Source organism: Harpia harpyja, chromosome 6 (assembly GCF_026419915.1).
Source record: "Harpia harpyja isolate bHarHar1 chromosome 6, bHarHar1 primary haplotype, whole genome shotgun sequence".
Taxonomy (NCBI): Eukaryota; Metazoa; Chordata; class Aves; order Accipitriformes; family Accipitridae; genus Harpia; species Harpia harpyja.
Window position 1 is genome coordinate 39,859,993 of NC_068945.1, and position 25,272 is coordinate 39,885,264.

Below are 25,272 nucleotides of genomic sequence, written 5' to 3' on the forward strand. Positions count from 1 at the left end.
TGAGACATCATGATAGTTGAGTTCACTCACACTACAGAGGTATTAGCCCATCATGAGAACCAGTCTGAATTGCATCATTTCAAAGCCAGCCAGCCCGGTTTGCAGTTGCTTCTGCAGCACCCCAGAGGTACCAGCATCTCAAATGCAGTGTTTAAATACAAGATCATCTTACCTATTACACATACGTTGGCTAACATTCAAGCTATTGAGTAGTTACAGCAACTTTTTCTCATAGGTCCTTCTATATGAGCTTCTGAATTACTCACTGCCATCCAGAAAGCGATAAAACTACATTTATGAGTAATACATAAAATTCAAACGAGACCTTTATTTACATTAGGTCTTCAAGCGTTGGGTGTTGCAACATACATAACAAAATTTCATACTACATTTTTTATAGGAAATCAGGTTGAAAAGCTGATCTACAGAATCAATTTGTCAAAACTGGCTAAGCAGAAAATGTGTCAGCTCGGTTTTAGAGTACTCTGTCAATTTTACACCGTCTGCTATTGTTCAGAGTATTCCTGATGTCATGGTTATAAAAACAGAGCGCTCATGCAGGTTAATTTACAGTGAACTCTCCTAGTAAATTTTACATTCTTCACCTGTTCAGAAGAGCAGGTCAATACTCTCCACATTGTCTCACAAAGCAATTACGGATCCAAATAGGGAGAAAACTAGATCCATCAGGAGACTTTTAACAGAAAGAAAACTGGATTTAGCAAGACAAGGAGTCAGAACTTTAATCCCGTGACAAACTGAATTATAATCTCTCATTCTGTAGAAAACAAGTTGTACTGTAAAGATTAATCAAGTCCTTTTACTCCATATTAACATTATGCAGCAACCAATATGAGTGTCTAGGTAAACAGAAACTTTGTGAAATGTTTTGCTGCAAAGCTGACTTCAGTAATGCACGCAAATGATAAAGTCATCCACTCTGCTCACTGCCAGAAATAAAAAAAAAAAATGGCTTCAGGAGCTAGTAACACTGATTCATACTGTGCTCAAGCACTAGTCAACAAAACCTATTAAACTACACAGGGGTCAAAAAAAAACCAAACCCAAATCAAAGTAGCTTTGTTATCTTACTTGTGACACCTTATTTAAATCTCAGGCATTACTTCTTTATATCAGCATAAATATGTAGCCTTCTACACCTTTTATGATGTGGTTACAGACACAAAAATGTTATAGTAGAAAGCAAGAGCTAGTTCAAGGAACTTCAGACTTTGAAAGCAGCAAGATACAAAGCTAAAATTCATGTTCCTTTTCAAGTTATGAATACTTTCACTAAAACATAAATATTTTAACATATATTAATTTTTTCTGACATTCAAAATTGTAAAGTCAATATGGCAGAATTATTGTTAAAAGCACATATTTACAAATATTCTTTTTTCCATACATAAAGTATTTGGCATAATTATAACAATCTTACTGCATACACAACTGTTTGCTTCTTTTTCACATAATGGTACACTCCTTATTAAAATTTACCAATTATGTACAAAAATACTTGAACATTTATTATAGAAAACCTCTATAACTACCATCAACAGCTTGTAACTGCTGAAGGTTTAATTGAGAGAATATAAAAAGTGGTCACTTTCTTCCAGTTAAACTATCAACAAATAAAACACAGCTAAAATGAACATAAGCTTCCCAACAAAAGAGGGAGAATATTTTTAACAGCATGATTTAAAATGCAGTTCACACATCTGTTCCCAAGCACATGTTAAACAGTCAGTAAAAGAAAGAGGATACAAAAAATACATACAGAAGGTGCTTTTTTTTTTTTTTTTTTTTTTTTCCTTTCCCCTCCACATTCCTACGGCTTGGCATTAGCTTTCCAGAGCTCTTCAGATGCCAGTCACTAAAATACAACCTAAGGCCAAACACCATTCCTCTGCAATAAAGATGATGGTGATGAACTCAAGCTAAAAAGCAAATCCAAAACCTGGCTCCACTAGTATGTACACATCCAAAGAGCTGTTCAGAATTTTTGCTAGGTTTTTACAGAATTACTAATGACCTTTGCAATTAAGCTTTTGAAATTTATTGATCGATAACCAGTAATTTGTACTTTAAAAAATTTGTTCATTGAGTGTATTGCCTCGGTACTAGTCAGTACTGATTCTTGTACACAAGTTAAATGAACAATTTATTTGTACCTATTTCATACACAGATTTTATTTTAGGGTGAACTTTCAAAAATAGCAGAGAGCCTCCACTAGCAAACTGCTAGCTTTTTAAAAAAACAAAACCAAAACAACAAAAAAAACATTAACTGGAAGAATAAAAGTAAATCGCACCTCAAAAAGAAAAGGATGCGTCAGGTACAACAATACACCAATGGCACAAAACCTTATCAAGATTCACCAGAACGGTGCTGTACGCTGAATGAAATGCAGGTATTTTTCCATCTTAAAAATAACATAAACCAAGCGTGTGTTTCAAAGATTCCAAACCACATTCTTACAACAGTTCTCTGCAGTATAACTTGCATTATATCTCAGTTTTTCCACAGACATTTGAAATGACCAACCTGTTCATCAGATAAGAGAAACAACTTTCAGCCTACTTGCAGAAACATCCTAGTCTACAGACTACTTTGTTAGAAAGCGTGCATTTATCTCTAGTAGTAAAGATCCAGTCAGTATACTCTGCATTTTGTAAGAAGCATTCGGCTAACTCAGACGAGAGCTGTAGGGTTTTAGATTTAATTTTTTAAATAAAAATAAAGTACAAATAAAAGCATTTATCAGTATTCACCACCATGAAAATTAAAAAAAAATCCTCTCAGTCATGCTTCCTATAATATCTGGCAACCCAAATTAGTAATTTCATTTCAAATGTGCAACATAATATTAATAAGCGTTTCATAATTACTCGAAAGAAAAGGTGGGCAAAACATTAAAGTGCCTAACTAAACACGTTCCACCATTTTTAAAAAATATTATTTCTTAACCGGGAAAGAATTGGTTGCGATTAAATACAAAAGCGGCTTCTCATAGCTGAGAGACTTTGCGGGGCAGAGGCCTGGGCCGGGGAACCTGCTCAGTCCTCCGGCTGCTGTTTTCCAGATTGTTTGGCCGGACCAGCTGTGGCTTGGGCGGCAGGGCTGGCGGGTCCGCAGCGGGCGGGATGGAGAGGCTGTGAGGTAGAGGAACGGGGCGTTTCAAAGTCCGCTCGTACAGGCTGTAAGGCGGCGGGGTTTTACTTTCTTTTCTCACAGGCTCCTCGGAAACGCTGTAGCTTGGGACAGTCACTGTCGGTTCGCTGCCTTGGCTTTCGAAGCCCGACGTCTCCGATGTGCTGCAGCGGCTGAGCGAAGAGATGCCGCTGCTGTAACTGCCCGACAGCACCGGGGAGTTGGATATGAGCCCCGAGGAATGATACTCCACTGGAGACGGTGTGAACGATTGCACAGACCCCTGCGCAAAAGAAAAGGCAGAGGAAGAACTCACCCGGAGTAAACGAGGGAGAGCGTTGCTGCGCTCAGGCTGAAAACACACAGGGATAAGCACGTGGATTCTGGGGCTTAATACATGTAAACAGTTGCGTCCCTGTTTGATTAGGATCCCGTGAGAAACCAATAAAAAGCTCATTTCGAGAGCGCCTACATACACCTTGAACAGTGCTCATGCCAGTAATTCATGCAAGTGGAAGTAAAACTGTACTGAAGTGTTAACCTTACTATCAAAATACCCTGGAAAAATCTGGAAGCCTTTAAAACGAACTCTCGATTTTCCTAGCTGTAAGCGAAAGGCCTAGCCCCGCACCGGGCATGCCTGGTGGTGCCCTGCCCTCTAATGCCAAAGCACAGGACTCGCATCCCAGTCATGGCCGCTGCTGCAGTCCCTCGCGTTTCAAATTCATCCTCCGAAGCTTCTTGCAGTGTTACCGTGCCGTCACGCAAAGCAACGCGCCTTTACGCGGCAGCATCGTTTCCGAGCGTGTCACAACGCTGGCGTCGGAGGTGAAGCGCACTGGGCGCCCGCCCCGTTCGGCCCGCAGCCTCTGCTGCCATTCAGGGGACAGCAGCAAGAAGGCAGGCGGCGAGGCATTGCTGCTGCGGACGGCATTTTGGAACTATGGTTGCTCCACCCTTCCTCTCCCCCGCGGCCCAGGCATTCCTCGGGCACACCGTGCCACTTGCACGAAGCGCAAAACGTCGCCGCGGGCCCCGGGGACGAGGGCCCGGCGAAGGGCGAAGGTTGCAAATGGCTGCGCCAGCAGCCTCGCAGGTCTGGGGGGGAAGGTGAGGGATGGGGGAGCTGAGGGCCCAAGCGGCAACGACAGCGATGACAAAGAATAAGAGGCAGGACCAGTAAAGCCCTGCCTAAAAACATCGAGCAGTCCTATTCTGCTGAAGCAACTTCAACTGGAAACTGTAAAAGGTTAGACCGTACTTTGCAAGTTAAAAACTTTTTGCAACGTATCTGATTTTGACCGGAGCCATCTGAGACAATCCAGACTTAACGGCCTCAAGCACAGGCTAAAAAAGGGATGGAGAAATCGCATCAAAGACAAATTTCTCACCCCAATTCTTGTTAGACCGGTTGGCGCTCAGCTGCTCAGCTTGAGGTGAGAGTGTGAGCCATGCAATAAAGGATGGGGAGGGGAGGAAAAGGAGAGGGGCAGGGGTGTATAGAGCTGGCTGCACTGACTTTATCCTGTTGAGATAATTTTAGTTATCCGTCTAGGACTGGATCCACAGTGCACTGAAAGCAATGGAAAAAGAAAAATCTTCATTTACATCAGTGGATTTTGTACTAAGATGGCCTTCTCTGGCAGCACGTAACAGTTGGAACAAAGGCTAAAAATGGAGCCCTTTATATGGCTAGGGAAGAGCAGAGCAAGTTTTATTTAAAGCTCAATACATGTTGAAGACATTTCAGGCATTGTGAGGAGCCTGTTTAACTACTTGTTTCAGGTTCCGTTCCTCTGCGTGTGAGGAGGCTGCAGCCGCACTCCTACCCCCACAAAAGCCCAGGGTCAAGATTTTCAAATAAATGATGTAATTGGTTCAAGTTCCAAGAGCGCTTGACACTCAGATTAAGTGACCATAGATAAGATTTAGGACGTTTGCTTTTGTCATTCAGAACAAGAGCAAAAATATGTGTAAATCCTGCCTGCTTTAATTTAGGAGCTGAGCAGGGGTAAGCACTTTTTTTCCTGACAGCAGTACAGACTGATTGTACCAGTAGTAACAGTCTAGACACCACAACAGTCTGGAAATTCATGGATGCTTGAAGTGAGATCCAGCAACTCTCAGAATTATTCTGGGCCAGCATTCCTCTCCCATGTGGCAATCCAGACTTTGGCTGTGAAATGCTTAAATACTGCCCAGGCCTTTAGAAGGAAACGTTAGGACAAGCTTCAAACATCCCTAAGAATCATCAGTACCTAGTCCATTCAGGGAAAAAGGAAGAGTTGCTCACCTTGCATAAAAGATCCTAACGCTCTGAAGAGCCTCCTAGTAAGCAGTTAGTGTGAAACCTGGGATCAGTGCTCCTGTCAGCAGAAGTTATACTATGGTAATAAAGCTGCGGGGCACTCTAACGGCCAGCACAATTGCTCCGTGTTGATCCCGGACCACTGTGCAGCCACGAGTGGGAATGTTACAGGCTCATGGGATGACAAATGGTAGAATGACCGCAGACTTGTGATTAGGGACCTCAAAGGGAAAGGAGGCATTTAGGGGTGCCACTTTCCTCCCCCTCAGGAGATGCGTACCTCTGCAGCTTTAGTTAGGCATTGTGCAGCTGAAGGACCACTTCAGCAGGGCTGCCTCCCTCTGCCCTTGCGCCTGAGTGCCTGAAGCACCAGTCATGCTCCTTTCCATTTGCTCTCCTTCCAGGTTGTTGAACCTCATAATTCTAACCGCAGAATTATCTCTGCTTCAACGGGGTGGCAGCGGCTATCCCTGAGACTAACGTGCAGTCTGTCAATAGTGGGGTTTGCCTGGAATATGCAGGCTGCCTGTTTGTGTCCTCCAGTGCTGTGGAAGACACAGATTTCCTGGTCAAGTTTTCCAACAAATAAGCTGCTGTACAACATGTGGGTACTGACAAATTCAAATATCTTGAAATAAAAATGAAACCTGCTCACTTTAGCCTGGATCCCCAATTGCTATGGGTGTTTAACTGTCAGAGAAGAACCAATGCTTATTCACAGCCTGTGCTTACTGTTTCCTATTGGCAGGCTTCAAACTACTTCCAACTTCTTACACAACCTCCCTGGATCATTCTGCAGAGGAAGTGGATATTAAAATGACTGAAGCAGGGATTACTCTCTAACACACCCTCTAATCCAACAGCTCTGGATGCTGGAGGACTAAGGGTAATGGGTCACCCCCTCCTTAGCCGGCACCTCCCCTCTTGCCACTGTTGGAGACAAAATTCTGGACTAGGTGGACCATTGGGCACCTCTTACATTTAATCCTTACACTCCCTTCTGTCCACTGACTCAGGTGAGCTTGCTTATCCAGGTAGGTGAGAAGTCTAGTATTGAGAGGCTAAAGATTCTCAAGATTAGGTTTCTTGCCTGCGGTTTTGAAAATCTTCAGAGCTGTTGTAATTGTTACGGCTGCTTACTCTTGTGAGTGGTTTTTGTATAGGCATATGATAATAAAAGGAAAACATAATACAATCCCAAATAATGTATATTAAATATATACTATCTACCCCACAATATGTACGACCTGTCCCACAAAGTCAGTTCACTGCAATAAGACAGTACCTTCATTGGTGATCTGCCAGCAGGAGAAGGGGAAACGGAGGCTATGTGTCTTGCTGGTGATGCTGTAAGTCAGAAAGATTTCAGTGCACTGTTGGCATTACAATTTTCAGTAAGAAATCTTTTTAAGTGGATAGGAGATCATTCAATACACAAACATTATCTCTGGTTCACTCTAGGTACTTGCCTGATGGCTGCAAATAGTTTTAGAGATTTTATTTTACTTTGTTCTCAGGATTATCTTGCAGTACAACCAATGAAGTATATGAAATTTCTGCATCCATCTTCTCTGACAAATTTTATATCACCATAAATTGGTTTATATCCTACCAAATGATAACAGAATTCAAAAAAAGTCAGTATAACAACTTTTCCCTTCCTTTTTTTGTTCTTCTATTAAGAAATATATTATGTATTTGTACGTCAAATAAGAAAACAGACAATACATAATGTACTTACATCAAACAATCACCTGTAAATATACTGTAAACATGCCTGGACATACTTTGAGGCCTAAGTCTAAAACAAAAAGGGTCTTCACTCCCTTGAGAACAATTATATTTATAGTATCACTTAAGCAGCCTTTCCTTTAAATGGAAGTTAATCTTTTGAAAGGCAAATTGGTTATAGTAAAAGAATTCGTGTACTTCCACGATTGCTGTGCGTTTTCTGGCCAGTAAGATTCTTTGTGGTTAATGATCATTTCTGATTGCTAACCTCCAATTATCATACGATCAAAAGATTAAATTTGATCATCCTCCCCAGTACCAGCATGAAGTGTCTGAAACTACTCAGTCATTAAGTGAAAGGGCAGAGTATTGGAAACAGAATGCTACAGAGAACATTAACGAGATGAAAATACCTGCGGAGGCAGTTCTACGGCCTTCCCTGTGAGCAATCAAATAATACATTAACCTGCTCAAGAAGTTAGATTCTTTCCACTCTGATTAATGTTTAAGCCCTCAAGTAGATAATTTTTTTACTGGAGCTTAGCCTGAAATGCCCATTAACTCACCAGTCTGTGCAGGTCTTGGTGGTACAGGAGGAGATATAAGCTTTCCACTTTCTGATGTGTTTCTGGCTTCCTTCCCACTGTCCAGGCTCCAGCTGCTGGGGGTGGTGTTTACAGCTGGAAGAGAATGAAAAAGCTGGCATAGGCATCAACACTTCTTGCTCTCTGACTTGCCTTTATCCATAAGGGTAAAAATACACAGAGTGAAAACGTTAAACAACAAGTTGCCTGAAAAGCTCTCATGATTACATCAACATTTGAAAAGCTCTTTAATGGCTGTCAATCTCCCGGTTGCCTGATGCATGCATGTGGCCCTCGGGTCAGTTTGTGATTGTACAGCAGTTGGGACCATCAACAACAGCAGCGGCTGAGATAGCACTCTGGTGCACTGCAAATCCAGCCACAAAGGGAGATAAGCTTGAAGCCTGTTATAATCGGTTTATCGTTGCACCAGACTCCTATTTAGAGGTTTCTAGGCAGAGGGGAACAGACTATTCAGAAATTGTTTCCATTAACTCATTTTATATACAGAAGGGACTAGAGAAAGGAGCTCGCCAAATTCCAATCAACCTCCCTCAGAAAGCTTTCCATGCTAACATGTTTTTTTTGCCTGCATAGGCTACAAATTCAGAATTGAAAGAAGGTGGAAAGAAGGGCACAAAATGAAGGGAGTAAAAATTGGAAGAAATGAAAGTGTCTGGGTGGAGGGGGGAGGAATCAAATGAAGAAATTATTGTGGACTGCGAAAATTTATATACACTGTTCGTATCCATGGTCAAGGATCTCTGCTTGATCATGTAAATTGACTATCACCTTGACGTGCATAAAAGTGGCAGTTGTATTTGTCTATGTTACCTTTACCAAGTTCCATAACTTTAATTGAATGATCCCGTAAGGCCTGGAACAGCTTCCTTAACAGAACTGGATTATCTTATGTTATCAAGGAGCCACCAATATTGGAAAGAAGTCAGATAGACAGAAAGACAGGGCATTTAACATGGACAGGACAAAAGCTAACTTAAACCCCACAATTTTTCGTACACGTCCTGTAAAAAAGTGGAAAAAACCTGCTTTAAACCTCCCCCTTCCCCCCAAAAAACCCCACCAAAAACACACCACCAAAAAAAAACCCCCCACCTTCAAAGCCTCAAACCTCTTGCCTTGCCATTACAGTTTCCTTCTTGTCTGCTTGTTTCATAGGTGTGAGTAGAGAACCACATGCAAGGACCCTGTGCTCATTTACAAAGATGAAGCGAAAAGCAAAGTATTGTTGCTAACGGATGGTATCAATTATTGCTATTATAGCAACACCAAGGGCTCTCAGAAGGACTGCAATATATATACCCACTATACCAGTATATACCAGACTTAATACAAAAAGAGCAGTACAAATAGCATTTGTTTCATAACTGTAACAATATTGTTACAGTATAATTGCACATTAGTTGACCCTGAGAGCAGTGCACAGAATAATCTATTTTCTGGAGGACCATTTTGCTTTTTTTATTGTCAAAATATGCATTACATTGTTTGCTTTTTATTGTAGGCTGTCACCTAGCAGTATGGTTTTGCCCTCGTCCTAAAAATGACTTGGCATCAGACCTAGGTACTTTACATGCCTGATCTCTTGAAAAGCCAATTTTTTCTTTTAAGTCATCCAAGCAGTCAGTTCTTTGGACTGCTAAAGTCTCCAGGAGAGAATACTTTATTTTAACAATTCTGTAATGTACTTGGCTGCATAGGCCAGTGGAAAAGTTTTGCCATTTCCATGTTAAATTATTTCATATGTTTTTCAGCCCTGTGAAAAATTCCACACTTAAGCTTTCATAAAAACTCAGACACAAAAATACTTACAAAAATCAGCTCCTATTGATGAAAATCTGATTCCTGGTCAGTTCTTGTTACAGTATATACTTAAAATAGTTATTTTCAATACACCTGGTTTACTGTATCCTTTATTCAGGGTACCACAAAGGCAGCGCATAATGAAATGACGGAGCATATTATGGACATGGAGCACATAATGAAATCGTGGCACAACAACTGTGCCAACACTATTGAATTTCCCCGTGCACAAAATTATACAAGGCAGTATTTTGTCTATGGAAATTCATAGGTTTCTCATTTACTCTAATTAAAACCAAAAAAACCAACAAACCACAAATTGATCTTTTCTCTTCCATCAAAGTGTGACCAAAAGCACAGTGACTTATATTTGGTAAAGAGGACTTGCAGGTACCAAACTTCAGGACTCTATCCATCTCTTTAGCTTCTCTCTGCCTCAGTCTCCAGAAGTTCATCTCCAGGGCCCACCAGCCCATATGTCTCCCTTGAGAAGCAGAAAGGAGAGCTCTCACAGGCAGCCTGCTGCCACCTGCTGCACCATCACCCCTTCCTGCAAACTTCTGGACCCTTCCGAGTGCAACACTCAGTTCAAACAAACACCATGTTCCCCCCTTTTTGGCAAAATGTTTTGAAACTTAGAGTGTTAGCATAATTTAGTTAGTTAGTTAGAATGTTTTGAAACTTGGAGTTGACAGTATGCGCTCAAAAGAATTAGCATTCTACAGGAATATGACAGATTAATTATATTTTCATTGCTTCCAAGACTGGTATGGTGCAGCGTTTCCACTCACCTTTGTCAGGGCCAGGCAGATTGGAATCACTTCGTGGCAAAGCACCATCTCCAATATGATTAAACAGCATTCTCTGTAAATTGAGAATAGCATGGTTTATGAATAGCTGCTGTTGTATTTCAGTAGCCTTTAAGAAAACAAATATCTTTTTGTTATTATCCCCACCACACAGGCCTACTTTGGAGGTAGAGTGATAAACAACACCTAAGAACATAAATAGTTTAATAAAAAGACGTGTATACAAATAGAGAGTAGACTAGTTTTCTGAAAACTGTACAACACTGGAATCAGAGGGAGGATTAGTATGTACTGAGTTCTGACAGTTTCCAGCTTCCTAAAAAACAAAATAAGGCTCATTCCTCAACTGGTATCTTAACAGATTACTAAACAAGTGCAGGGATGCATTTGCAAGAATTTCATTGCAGAATCAGGATGTCAACAAGGTGCAATGTTTGACAATATTCAAGTTATGGCTGTTATCTTAGAAGAGCATTGTTTATGATTTCCAACCCTGACTCTTTTGGTAGCAGTGTTCTTACTTCTCTTGTGGATAAGAGCTGACCCATAAAGTGTGTTTGTTTTCCTTTTCTGAATATTCAATTTTTTAAAAAAGTCAGAGTACATTTACGAAACAATTTTAAAATTCTACTCGTTATTTCTTTTGGCAGCATTCAAATAATCCGTGGGTTACTAGTTTATCTTGATAACAGATGTAAACAGCATACAGTAAATCCTACAAGTAATGTAGATGTACTTTCCAAAGGAAATGAGAACAAATAAACTTTTTTTCTTCTTCCTTTTATTTTTTTAAAGCAAGATCAGACAATCAGTGAAATCCAAATCAAATCAAATCAAATCCTATTCTTGTATCTCCTTCCAGTGTTCACAGAGGACCATGCCCAGTCAGCAAGGCACTATGCTGGGCTTCCACAAGATGGCAAACCCAGCTGCAAAAGTAACCATCATTGATCTAACATGTTGCAGCTCCATGTAACAAAGTGACGAGGAAATACCCAGTCAATTCAACTTGACTTAAAACATCTCCTGGAGAGAATGCTTTGGTAGACTTGGAGCTACACCAGGTTTGCCTATCTATGCTGTACTAGAGTCATACTGGATCAGGTAATATCTGTTTTCCTGGAGTTACCATTCAGCTGAGGTGGTGTAACTACATGTGTACTCTAATGTGACAGCAAATGTGATGATATGTTCCTGCCTGGTCTGGATTGAATGTTCACTGCCTAGCAAGTCTGCATGGGCAAGCGCTGAAGTCTGTTTTCTGTTGTGAAGGTAAAGAGCAAAGGCTGAAAAAGCAACTGAAATTGGAGGAGATAGAGAGACAAAAGCTGAATGAAATACAGAGAAACAAGGACATACTAAAATAATGAAATATAAAACCATATGGAAGAACAAGAGCGATCGCAGGATGTTTAATGAGATACCCCCCCCCCCCCCCCCAAATATGAAACCCAAAAAGCTCCATTAGGAAGAATAATATTGCAACAACTAAGGAGGCTTGTTGGCCAGTCAATGACAGCAGGCATTCCTCTTCAGAGTACGGGAAGAGCTGGAGAGACACTGTACAATTGTTCAGCCAGAGATCAAAAAGCAAGCACAAATGGATGTTGACTGAAAACAGCTGTACATAGATAAGCTTAAGCATCAATTTCAATGAGGAAAGTGGATGCAGTACTGCTATGGTCTTGTTCTATGAAGTACATCAAACTTCCTTAAATGAGGTAGCTATGGCCTCAAAAGTTTTGATTTGGACTTGAAGTGTGGGAATTTGCCTGCGTATCTCATCTTTCCCAGCTGAAAAACTAGTGTGAAAATTGCATACATTAAGCCATAACAAAGACGTTCATAAATGGGTGGTCCTTTCGTCATTAACTTAGTGTGAAGCTCCAACCAAGACTGTTGAAGTTAACTGGTGTTAGAATAAAAATAGGAAGGACAAGGAACAGTTTGAGCATCTAAATTCTAACGGGAGTTGCAGGTATCTCTAAGATATCTCCTTACAATTGTCCTGAGGATTTCTTTTCCCCTTCTAAATCAGAATGCAGAGAATCAGAATTTTGTTTCTGATCACAGTCCATTTTTACTGCTCAGGGAACAGAGCACCAGAGAAAGAAATTGCACCTTTTCCTAGAAAGATATATCCCCATTTATGGTTATGAGGGCAGAAAAAAACTGTCAGACCTTCTCACCTTTGAAACATACTTCACTGTACAAGCAAGTTAAGTTTCTACTTACCCTCTCTTGGGACACTGAGGGTAGAGACAGATTGGGAGATTTTCCTGCCGGGCGAGTCTCAGAGAGAGTGGGGACTGGGCCTACGAGCTCCTCAGCCTCCCTTATCGAATCTCGGGTAGAGTGGGGGATAGAAGTCGCATTCCACTTGGCAAAGCAAGAGTTTGCAGTCTGGGAGCAAAAACGGGATAATTTTTTCTTTGCGGCAAACTGTAAAACCGCTTTATTTAAAGAACATCTCCTGGTCTTTCCTGTATGTTGGTTTGGTCCACTACCGCTGAGAAAGTGCCCAGTAGATATATCAGTAAGTAGTTCCTGAGAACTGCCCTTCAGTCTGGCTAAGCTTCAGTATTACTTCTTAAGCCCTCAGGTTAACAGCATGAGGACTTAAACAGAAAAGAGGAAAAAATTAAGTCAAGACCCAATTCAATAACTGAAGAAGCAAGGGACAAGAATACAACTAATGAGAAACCAACAAATAATTTCTAAAATAAAGGATCCTGGACTACCAAGTTGTTTTTTATCAAAGGCAAAATTTCTGGTGGAAATGAGAGTGTTGAGAGGAGGGCCTTTCACACTGTACTTATGTTCTCATCTCTCTCAGCTTCAGCAAGAGGTGCATTGTGTGATGGCATGGATTAAAAGAGCAACTGTGTTAAAGGAAAGCACTTTAGGAAAGTAGGTCCATTAATAAGAAAAGATGAAATAAGGATTCAAAACTGGCCAGCTCACCGAGCTCATTTTGCATTTCAGATAACTCAAAAGATACAAATTTCATACAGACCTATGTAACAGTAATTTTAAGGTAGGAACACAACTCATTCTTTTCTCTGGAGTAATACAATGTCTTTCTTTCTGAAACTACATTGAAAAATAGGAATCGCCACATGGAGTGGGTTATTATCTCACAGTGGCTAGGATTAGCTATTTCAGAAGAAATAAAGGGGAGGTCAACATGGACAACTGCTGTGATAACAGTTTTTCTTTCTTTCTTCTTCCCTAGATTGAACAAACGCTGCTGTTTCACACAAGCAGGATGTGTCATCTGGTAAGTCTTTGCATTTGAGTAAGTATCAAAAAACATATCTAAACCTAGACCAAGCAAGCAGAAATGTGATCAAGCACCATGTATCCTAGTCAGATCTCTTTCATGTAAAATATTTTAGAGTATTTGTTTATGAAAACAAAAAAAACCCCTTGAAAATTAACAGCAGTGAGCAGACAGTGAATCTGCTCAAAGTTCAACAAGTGCCTTTATCATCTTCTTAGCTACTTGTGTTCAGAGGACTCCCAACAAGCTTCCTACCTGCGAGGTTTCCGAAGGAGTAGGGTAGATGGCACTGCAGGGCCTCTCTCTGGGGGACAGGCAAGAGTTTTCTCGGGAATGCTTATGTTTGTCAGACAACAGAGGAGAGGCTAGAATATAAATATGTCAAGAGATTAAATTCATACAATGGAACTCAGACATTTCAATTCTATGCTTATGACAAAGAAATTCTCAGTACCCAATAATTCATATTCCTCAAACAACTGGCTAAATTTGATGTCTGACCAGTGATATCATGCAGAAATTCAGCTGCATAATGTATCAAGAATAATTTAATATGGTTTACCACAGGAGATGAGCACTGACCTCTGGCACTGGATGGAGCAGAACTGGTCACGTTAGGTGAAGCAGAATGAGTAGAACTCAGGCTTGAGGTAGACGGACTAGGCTGCGTATAGAAGAGATGCTGTTGTTACATTACACTTACTGGTTTAGAAAACAAAAATTGATAACATTTTTCACTAAAACAAAGAACTTGTAATTTATTAGACTAGTTTCTCAGTATTTCAAAATAGCAAACCAGCATAAAGAGCATTAATGTAACTACACAAAGATGTAGTAAAATCTCAAATAAGTAGAAATGTAATTAATATAATTACATCACAACTGTGACAACTGGACAGAAAAGTCTATGTAAGGTCAGATGACTTCACATCATAGTGCATTGCTGCTTATTACTTTTGTAAAAATTCATGCTCTTAAGTTAACGAAGAAGAAACAGTTACACAAAAAATTGTTCTAAGTTAAGGAGGTTAACAGCCCATTTAAAGATTTGTTTATTAAAAGAAGTGTCAGCAATAACTTTGAGATTTCTGAATGAAATAATAGAAGCATGAATTTAGTAAATAGCCTTGTAAGAAAGATTCTGTTTAGTTTGAAGAATGACAATAATTTGTACCTGCATGTTAAAAACTTCATCGGAGCTTTCTGATTGCCCAGTGATATTGCTGACTTCAGCAGAAGCTTGGGATGACAGTGATGAGGATGAATACCGATTGACAGCTGGGTAACTCAAGGGGCTATTATGAGAATAATGAAATACAAAATGGTTAACTTCAGTTGCCAATCATAATTTTTCATATGAAAACAGCATGTTTATTAATCTCCACAGTTTAATTTGGATTTATTAGTTGAGAGAGAAAGAGAATATACATATCAGCTATTCATGACTGAAGATACTTCAGGCGGACCATATGAGGAAGCATGCACACAATAGAAGTATTTTATGGGTCATCTTCCACAAGTAACAAAATCTATCATTTTCTAGGATTTTAACTTGCCTGCGTCGTGGTATCACCCTGGCACCATCAGGGCTCATAGAAACAGGTACGGAATTTCGGCATACACGAGGACTTCCATTTGGGAAATGAACAGGGCTAGCTTGTACACAGGCAGAAAATTCCTAGCGAGTTGTTAAAAGAAAATTAATTAAAAGGAACATAATATCATTAAGCATTTTTTAAGACACAAAGAGTCATTTGAATAGTTATATCTGCATTTTGGATCAGCTTCATCATTAGTAAGACAAATATTTTAACTTTTCACTGATGATACTTTCCTTTTAGTAAAATGTGACTATTTTTCTCTGCACTGTACGGAAAGTTTATTAACTTTCTCTTTGCTTTGTGGTACTATAAGAATGCTACAAGATGTAATGTGGACAAACAACCAAAAGATGTCACTATTTGTTGCTTAGGAAAATTTAACAACCCTCATCGCAGCTAAACAGTGTCCTGGTTTATCCATGCACCTGCCTACGTACCTGTATTCCCAAGCTTGACTTCATCACAAAGAACTGATCCACCAGCTTTTTGTGCAACGGCCTCATGTCCTGTGGCACCACCTTCTCGTGCACTGCCAAGCCAAATTCTAGAATCTGGGCCTGCAGAAGAGAGGAGGAAATTAGGGAAAAACACATTTTTGATCCATTTTCCTTAAGCTTTCATCATCATTTAGGATTCTAATCAAAAAAAAATCCACCAAAATGCATGTTGTATTAAAAGCGTCTATCTAAATCCCTGACAGACCTGTAATCAAACAAGGCCTAAGACTAAAACCAGTAATACACAAAGAGGATTTATGCCTTTTCCCATTTTACTGTTCAACTTTTCCCAAAGATTTGGCTGACGCAAATTCAACTCTAATATAAAGACCACTATGGATAACGTAGTGAAAAATCCGGCTAAATGGCAACTTTACAAAGGAGCAGTTCTAAACCCTAAATAAAAGCCATTTGCTACAAGAACAGTTATAAAAAGTGTGAAACAACGGCAATGACCACATCCACCAGAGACCCTGTAACATATTTTCAATGAAGCCCACGGTTCCCTATCCTATTCCAACTCCCCAGAGACCTCAGTAAGTGGTGGCTTTATGTGTATTCTTGAAGCAAGGCCTGACAGCCTTCAGAATAACATTGCTAAAACTCTAATCTTGCTCAAATTTGGTCACAGGCACTTAAAATACTGAATTGGTTACACGAGGAATCAGATTAACTCAAATTTAAAAACAAAATAGCTACACTATGCTGTAATATCTTTGGATGAGAACTACTAGCTGACGTTTTCAGGCAGCCTGCGAGCGGGCACACAGCTGCACAGCATCGCCGACCCGGGGTCAGGACTGCAGCACATCCGTCCACACATACAGACAGCCCAGCCCTTCCGAACGCTCCGCGTTTTCTGTTAATCAGCTGTGGGTGCCAGACAGCGTTTAATGGCTATCGCTTGGAATTCATGTTTTTGTCATAGGAAGTTATTAACTCCAGTTTTAAATTGTAAGGGTTAGTGAGATTAACTATAGCTTGAAAAATCAAAACTGCAATGTAAATTACTATACATGACCTAAACGAAATTATAGTGAGCTCGGTGAACCTATTCTGATTTATACTGTCTGAGGATCTGCCCTTTGGCTGGTCTGACCAAAAGGTACCACAATACTGACGAAAAATGGAATTTCCATCTTGCCAAATTCCAATACTCTGACTTCTTTATCCCAAGCTGGCAATAAAGTTTGAAATGTCAACATGCTGCATAGAACAAAGATAGGTAAACGTCAGTTAAAAAAGCTGAAATATTTAGTAGGATCATTTGATCAAAATAATTTTTTTCAGCATTTCTAAATGGAGACACTTCATATTTGAGGCTGGTAGGTTGTTGTCTTATAAATAAATGAAGAAATAATACAAGAATCATATAATGCATAGCATACTCACCTGTTTAGTCACTTGGTGTTTATTTTACTGCCTACCTACTTTGGCAATTATTATCAGATATCTTCCACTAAAGTAAGATTTTTTGGTTTTTTTTTTTTTTTTTTCCTCTTATGCTAAACCTGGTAGTGAAAATGTTTGTTCTGTAGTATTGGTAAAATACATCATACAAATATTTGCTGAAGCCATGAAACGTTTCATGAGATAATGTTTATTCTGTAGTAGTGGTAAAACATGTTGTGCAAATATTTGCATATGAGCATCACAAGACAAAAACTTGCCTCTCATTCAACCTTTGATTTAGAATAGTTTGAAGTGATTAAGATGATGACGAAAAGGACTAGGAAGAAAATATTAACATGACCCAGAAAACTGCCTGTATAGGAAGTTACTGTCTACTTGAATCTAATTCAGAAAATACTGAAGACCACTGGGCAGTTATTAACCTCTGAAATTTTATGTTTTATTTTGGGACACTTTTAGCTAGAACAGCTGAGCAAGCCACCCAGTCAGTCTTTTCCCCACTTTACCTGCTCGAGCATCAGCTCTCTCAAGCGTGTGATCTTCTCTCCATCCTCTGGATGGTTCAAGATGTATTCTTTGACAAAGAATGCCTAAGCAGAATAAAATCACAAAGTAACATAAAGTGAGTAAAAACACATGACTTTTTTTTTTTTTTTTTAAAGTTTCTAGATGATATTTTTGAAACAAAAGCTCCTTTCTTCTGCAGTAGAGGATAATAAAAGTTAAATAATTGATTATTCACATATGTGTTGGTGGAGACTATGGGCAAATAAAATGTAGCCACTCTTGAGTGGAATTTACCAGGTTTCAATATCCAGGACAGATCCTGAATCAAATTTGGAAAACTGCAAATCAGAGTTGAAACCAAACACAGGTCACCTGAACTAAATATCTCTTCCCCATTAACAGTGACATAGGAGTTTTCATACTAGGAGCTTCATTACTCCTTAAATATAAAGGTATCTTAAGAACAGTGTGGAATTGTATGCTATTATATGTATTGGAGCTGTGACATTATCTTCTTATTCACTCCTAATATAAATAACGTTTTAAAGAACTCACAGTAACATTGATGTCAAAGTGCCACACTTTTCACTTCAGGAGCATCTGGCCAACATCCAGGTGTGTTCATGAGCTTACCTGACTTTCCACCCCATCTCCAACACTCAAATTGTACTAGCTATAGCACCTCAAAGACATTTTACCCGCCAGCTATAGCCTGGACACAGCACTTCTCTGTTTGTTCACAATTGCACCTCTCAACATGGCAACTATCCTAAGCTGCAAGGATATTACATTGAGTTTACAATAATTCTTGACACTATTCTGTAAAGAAAATGCCCAGCTGCTCATTTCAGAGATTTCTAGACCTTCTCAAAAATGCATTTTGTCACAACAAGTGTCTGTATGCGTACCTATACGTACACATGGTTTTCTATCCATAGAGTTGAGAGGATAATAGTGGCTGCTCTGTGCTGTGTTTTCCTTTTGAACCTGTCTTAGCATTTCCCTCGTATACTTCTTACAAGGTTCTCCAACTAAATTTAGCTGTTAAAATCTTTGCTATGCAGAATCATTTGTAAATAAGGGAAGCAGTGGAGCTGGAGATAAATATACCCATTCCTCTGATTCAGTTCCAAAATTTTATGCTGTGACAACCCATAACAAAGAAGTACTGAGACCTATCTAGAAAATGCTGATCCTGTAATGAAGAACATTTATTCACATGGTCCTTTCACTGCAGATAAGTAGAATTATAAGAATTAATGTTTAAATTGTTAGAAGGAGCCCTCTGATCCTTGCTAAAATCCCAAACGTCTGCCAGCTGATGTTTTTTTTGCCTCAGCTACAAGCTTAATGTTCTTTCAATATCAAGCAGGTGGCGTCCCAGTGGTTTTGGGCTGAGATTTATACAGATCTGTAATACAAGTCAGAGATGTAATAATCCAACTTCAAAAAAAATCACCAATACTTCAGGAAAAAAATATATCAGGATTTGACTAAATCCAGTAACATTATTGGAACCAGTGGTTTCCAATAATTAATCATGTAAATGAGCTAAAAGAAATCTAAGTTGTAGTACAAATTGCAGTTTGAGAGGTGTTAGTGGGCACAAAACACACACTTCATGCTTTTTCCAGCAGTTTAGAAAAATTTTTAAGAAATCAGTGGTTCAGTCTACAGCCATTTTTTAGCAGACATGAAGGTGCTGCATAATAACTATTTCTTCTGTAGATTTTCCTGGAATCTGTTCCTGTACCGAAACCAGTGAAAGCATCGCTTTAACACCTGCAATACTGGCCAAAGGGCTGAATAACTAGAACACTGTTTTTTATCCCATCAGAGGAGGAAAAAGGAGGAAAGAGGGCAGAATCAAGAAGGCAGCAGCTGGCCAGAGGACGTTATTTGCTGGATTTTAACACTTCTTAAAGCTTGGAAGTTGCCTGAAGGGAAGGAGGATATCTGTAAAGACGTGGGCATGCTTACCTCAAGACCACATGCTCCAAGACTGGCTGAGTTTTGAGCTTTGTACAGGGCAGAAGGCAAAAGCAAGTGAAACAGATAGGCAGAGAAAAGCATTTACAGAGGAGAGGAAAAGGAGGAAGGTAGAAGATAAGCAGCAAAACAGCAGGAAGACATAAAGACTAAAAAAGGGACACGCAAAGAGAATGGTGGTGAAATAGAAAAAAACCCCACGAAATCTCACAACTATTGCTAGCAGTTTTGGTGTTTACAACACAAATTGGTGAAAAGTCCTATTTCACTATATAGCAAAAGAGAGAGGGAGAGGACAGAAGGGAATTGAAACATGAAGACTGTCTAGGAGATCAGGAATTGCAGCTAAGAACAACAATAGTAAAGGAGCAAGCTAGAACCTTTAATATGCTCGTGAAGAATGGAAAGCTATGCAGAGACATCGAGCTGGCTCTGACATTGCTAATTCAAACCAGACATAGCTCTGACATGACTGTATTTCTCAAGGGACTCCCTTTGTGGAGCTTTACAATGCTAAACAGTTTTGTTCCTCTTTAAAGGCAGCTGGGAAACATCAAAAATGGTACTGCTTGGCTTTAGTCTCACAATTTTCATAACATTGCGGTTTTGATGACAGATTCTAACAATACAGTGGACTCTATTTCTTGTAGTTTAATTTAGACACGTTTTTATCAAATTTAACACTGTTGAGTGAACACCAAATCTTGCAGCCTTTGAGACAAGTGGACACAATGTTATTCAACTTGACATTTTCAATGGAAAAGGAACAACCAGCAGACTCAGTATTTCATAAGACAATTAGGAGACAGAGGAAGATCAAGCTGAGCTGAAAAAAAAAAAAAATCCTTCATTTCTTTTTACTGCAGTTTCAAAATTCCACAGAATTTTATGGAAATACAGCATCTGAAACATTTAAGGTTCTCCTAAGGTGATTCAGAGATCATAATAATGAGGAACAGCTTTTAGGAACAAATCCAGTGTTAGGCATTGCTTAATTATATGTATTATATCTTACTAGATTTTTCCAGAAAATAGCCTTCCTTAAAAACTTGGAGAAGAGAAAGCAGAAGGATCTAGAAAAACATGATTCTTCAAGATAATAAATTTCTTGTTAAGAATTTTATGTATATATATGTATATATTTCTCTCTTAAAATTAGAATGTCAGCACACAAAAGTAAATTTGGTGGTCAGCCACAAGTAGCTCCTGACCTAGAAGGGCGGGGGGAGGGAATATATTATAATAGTCACAATTAACTATTTCATTAAAAATCCCCAAACAAACCACTAAAGAACGCTAGGTAATTGTGAATCGACTCATCACTGGAGTAAGTCTATGGGACTATCTGCAGCAACACAGTTGTTTCAATAAAGCGATACATATTTAACATCACCTCACCCAAAACGGCAATACAGATATACTTAAAACTATTATTGCTATAGTACTTTCTGACCTCAATTCATACAGAGAAGCTGCATCTGTACAGAGAAAGAAATCAGTAAGAAATTGTCTTATAACAGATTTTTAATAAGCAGAAAATAAATTATTTACCTCTTGGTATCTAGCAACTCCACCATTAACTGCTGCATCAATGACCCCATTTAGACACATCGTGAGAGGGTTAATATTTTGCATCTGTCGAGTTTGACACTGACTAATCAGTGTTCTCAGCTGCTGGTTCTTATTTTCTAAGACTTCAATAGCATTCTCAAGGGGACTCATTTCCACCTGAAAGAGGAGTGAGGAACATTGCAAACACACTTAATCTTCAGTCAAAAGATGAAATATATTAAAGGTAATTTCTGATTTCTTAAAAGATGTTAAAACAAAGTTATTCTATGTTCTAGAGTATTGGGGGCAGAAAAAGTTCTTCTCACCTGGGCTATACTCTCTGAGTGTACATTCTGAGCACAGAGAGAATTAATTTCATCACATAATCAAGGACCAAAATAAACAATCCTCCCTCTCTTGTAGATTCACTATCCGACCTTGAGAGATACTCGGCCCTTGCTGCAAAACACTCACACACTTCAGCCTGTGGTGGAACTCTTGGAATTCAGGGCTAAATTGTCCTTGGCAACTTTACCTAAATTGGGCTTGAGGTCAGGGAGAGCTTCACCGTGCTTAAGGGCACAGAGCAGAGCTTAAGTATGGGTGAGCTAGTTCCCCCACCCAAAGTGAAGTCAACAACTAGACGTTATGGATGAGGAGTTTGAATGTAAGCTGATAACCAAGTTGTAGTCAAGGGCAGTCCTGGAGCGGGATGTGCCTGTCCTCTCTAGAGGGTGAGGAAGCTTTTCTCACAGGTAGCATGAACTGCAGGAAAAGCAAAAAGCGAAACGATGGGAAGAGTACAGGCCTGCAGTTGCTATAATTTACCAAAACATACAAGCACAAATCTGAGTCATGATCTAGTACATGCCCAGGAAAAACTATTACAGTTAACTTTTGGAAATGGTGACTATAATGGTAACACGATAGTAAACTGAGGATCTTCATATTAGGGGTCATATTAACCTAGTAAGGAGTCAGTAGAAGTCAACTCACACAATTTCTCATGTCACACAATTTTTTCATTTTTACAAAATTCCATTTTTGTTTTCTACAGGAGAATATCAAGATGGTGAATGAATGACAGTTTGTTGCTATTATAAAAGAAAAACACAGTAGACTTTTAGGGAAAAATCAGTTGTACAATGGTATCCCTATATTTAATGGGACTATTGTAAGACTGGCTTTGACAGGAAGGAAACCAGTTACAGGTGATATAGTCCTGGGCTTCACAATTGACCAATTATTTAGAGATCTTTATAGGAGGAACACTCCTTCAAATACATTTGAAATGTATTTAAGGATTTTCTAAGAAAAATAACAACAAGGAAGGAGAAGAAATCACAATGTGTCACTAACAGATTGCTACGTTAGACCCTATTCCTACAGGTTCTGCGTAGGCATGCTTCCCTGCCCAGGCATGCTTCCTTGCCCATGCCGAGAACTGGGAACTTAAACAGAGCTCTAGGCAGACACAGAAATACACCCACATGGCATTTATTATAGTACAGGAACTTGGAGAATGTTTACTTTTCAAGCATACTGAAAGATGTTAAGCTATAGGTATTCTAAGTATTAAATGTTACATCACGCTGAGTTTTAAGAAAGTAATTTGCTGACCTTAAATATTGCCTTTGGCTGCCCATTATTGTTCTCAACTTTTCTTCCTCAACTGTTTAAATGAATAAGGGTGGTTCTTAATAATACTTTTCAAGATAAAAGAAACCACAGAACTCAAAATACTTTGTAAATACTTTTGTCATAGCCAGCTTGAAAACTTGCTCAAAGAAATTAGATATGGGTACTCAATCTTAAAGTAGTTCATCAAATTACATACGATTAAGGAAGTAAACCAACCCACAATAAGTATTGCCATCAGTCTCATACTCACTACTTCACGTTTTTCCACTTCAAACCAACGAGATATTCCAGGTAAACTCTGCACCAAGATCAGTGTGGTCCTCTCCACCCATAGACTCTACAATATACAAAACCAATTTATTTCCCTAAATTGCCTCTGTATTATTCTTAATTATTCCCAGTTTTCTTTATTAATACCTTCATTTAAGTAATGGTGTACATTAAAAAAAAAAGTATTAACATCCAAATTTCTACTGAAATGTCTATCCCAGAAGCCTATGACATTCACTTTTCTCCCTACTTTCTAGGACCCACTCCTAAGCAGTAATTTCTCCTGATTCTTTGCTCTTAAACATGGTATTATTCTATCTTATATGTTGTCCCCTAATCTCGAAAAGTCACTCACACTAAATTAGCATTTTAGTACTGACTTTCTGAAATGACATCTGAGAAAAGGGAGAGTTCTGAAGCAGAACAACTTACAGATCACACAGAGTGACCAGCTCTCCTCTGTGAAGTCCTGTTTGAGATTCCACAATGCATGGCTGATGGGATACTCAAATATACTACTGTTAAACACTTTGTGCAAGAGGTTTGTAAAATGACAAATCAACATATAGGATAGCACTTACACAAAATATATATAAGCTGTACAATTAAAATTAAGCCCTATGCTTTAATTAAAGGAAAATAGTGACTTAATTTAGTTAATTTATTACCCTTACAGTTCTTTCCTCTAACTTTATAACAAAATTATTATGGGATAATTCTCTTTGTGTGTCTGAATACCAGAATATATTCTGCATCAGGATGTGTTTCTAGTGGGTCAGAATTAAAATTACACCAGAAGAATGCAAGATGACTTTTCAGCGTGACATTTTTATTAGGAGGGACAGAAGTCATTTACGTATTAGGGAAGGAACTATTGCTCTTCTCTGAGACAATCTCTAAGTCCAGAGGTAGTTTTTAGTCTTGATATCACAGGAACAGAACATTATGCTGCAGTTTAGTCAAAACTGTCTCTCCCTTCCTCTAGGGAGAGAGAACTTCTGGCAATCTCATCCATACCCCAGATTACCTACTTAACAATGTTTTCCCATCTGCCTTACAAACTTCTCTGGAGGCTGCTCTGCTGTCTCCAGTTCTGCCTTCAATATATCACAAATTTTTTTTATTTGCAAAAACAAATGGGTACTTTTTTTCTCTCCTATTCCCATATACAACAAGACCTTCCCATCTCCCATATATTTTTCATATTATTTTAATTAAAATGAGAAGTGAAACAGTCAAACCTGAGCTACCATCTTCTCTGGTGAATTTGTTATACCACACTCGGTTGAATAACGCAACTGTAGATGATGTTTCAATAACACAACTATCGTTGATGTTACAAATAAATCCATAGGTCCAGTAGCTTGGGAAGGGGCATGGTACTTTACCTTGAATTCATTTTCCTTGTCCTTAGTCCCTTTGTGAAATGGCCTGTCATATCGGAATCGCCAGATGTGATTTACTTTGTAAAAGCTCTTGATGTTATCGGGAATGCCATCTCTCTGCAGGACTTCCTGGTTTTCTGGAATTGGTGTCACTGCATAAATCTGCAAGTCTGTATGTAAAGAGTTAAGGCTATCCCATTTCATTCAAATTAGCAAAGCATATTGACTCCTGAAGCATGACAGAAGAAAAACTCTTTAAAGTGTGTACCATGAAATGCTTCTAGATTATTAATGGCTTAGGAAAAGAACCTGAGAGATTTTTTGATGGTTTGGATTTCTTTATACTATTTTGTTGAAAATTTCATATTTATTTTTGAAATAGCGCTACTTACGTAGAATAGTATATGGAGTATAGGGATGTAATTAAAAATATATTCTTACACAGAATATGTCATGCCATGGTAACGTTATGTTGTATAGTAAGAACTTGAATTACTGTAACTTGAACTGACACACCATTATCACAGCAGTGATAGTTCTGCTAAAGTAAGAATCTTAGTAACCTGTCAAGGAATTTTTAAATAAAACCAACAATTACACAAAAAAATTCCAAACATAATAGAGTGACTGGGACAAATTGCAGGGGAATTCTCACCTACTGTTTATTTCAGTGGAGGCACATTGTGATTGAAATTGGCTATAGGTGTACCTACAGTTTTTAAAAA

The 25,272-nt window shown here is 38.9% G+C and overlaps 1 protein-coding gene across 2 annotated transcripts in view; it reads right to left on the reverse strand.

The window, feature by feature from the left end:
- Positions 1–308: 308 nt before the first annotated feature.
- The window catches only part of DOCK4 (dedicator of cytokinesis 4), a 255,398-nt gene continuing 230,434 nt past the window's right edge, over positions 309–25,272 (reverse strand). The window contains exons 41-54 of one of the 2 annotated variants that reach the window (XM_052789666.1): positions 24,551–24,717; positions 23,143–23,229; positions 21,252–21,428; positions 17,711–17,794; positions 15,732–15,851; positions 15,250–15,371; positions 14,868–14,988; positions 14,276–14,357; positions 13,949–14,058; positions 12,646–12,813; positions 10,393–10,465; positions 7,760–7,873; positions 6,748–6,809; positions 309–3,437 (exon numbers count right to left, since the gene is read on the reverse strand). In XM_052789666.1, the coding sequence (XP_052645626.1) occupies positions 3,012–3,437; positions 6,748–6,809; positions 7,760–7,873; positions 10,393–10,465; positions 12,646–12,813; positions 13,949–14,058; positions 14,276–14,357; positions 14,868–14,988; positions 15,250–15,371; positions 15,732–15,851; positions 17,711–17,794; positions 21,252–21,428; positions 23,143–23,229; positions 24,551–24,717 (1,913 nt within the window). In that variant the 3' untranslated portion in view covers positions 309–3,011. Of the gene's footprint in view, positions 3,438–6,747; positions 6,810–7,759; positions 7,874–10,392; positions 10,466–12,645; positions 12,814–13,948; positions 14,059–14,275; positions 14,358–14,867; positions 14,989–15,134; positions 15,372–15,731; positions 15,852–17,710; positions 17,795–21,251; positions 21,429–23,142; positions 23,230–24,550; positions 24,718–25,272 lie in introns of those variants that run through there. The other variant, XM_052789665.1, reaches the window with a different exon arrangement.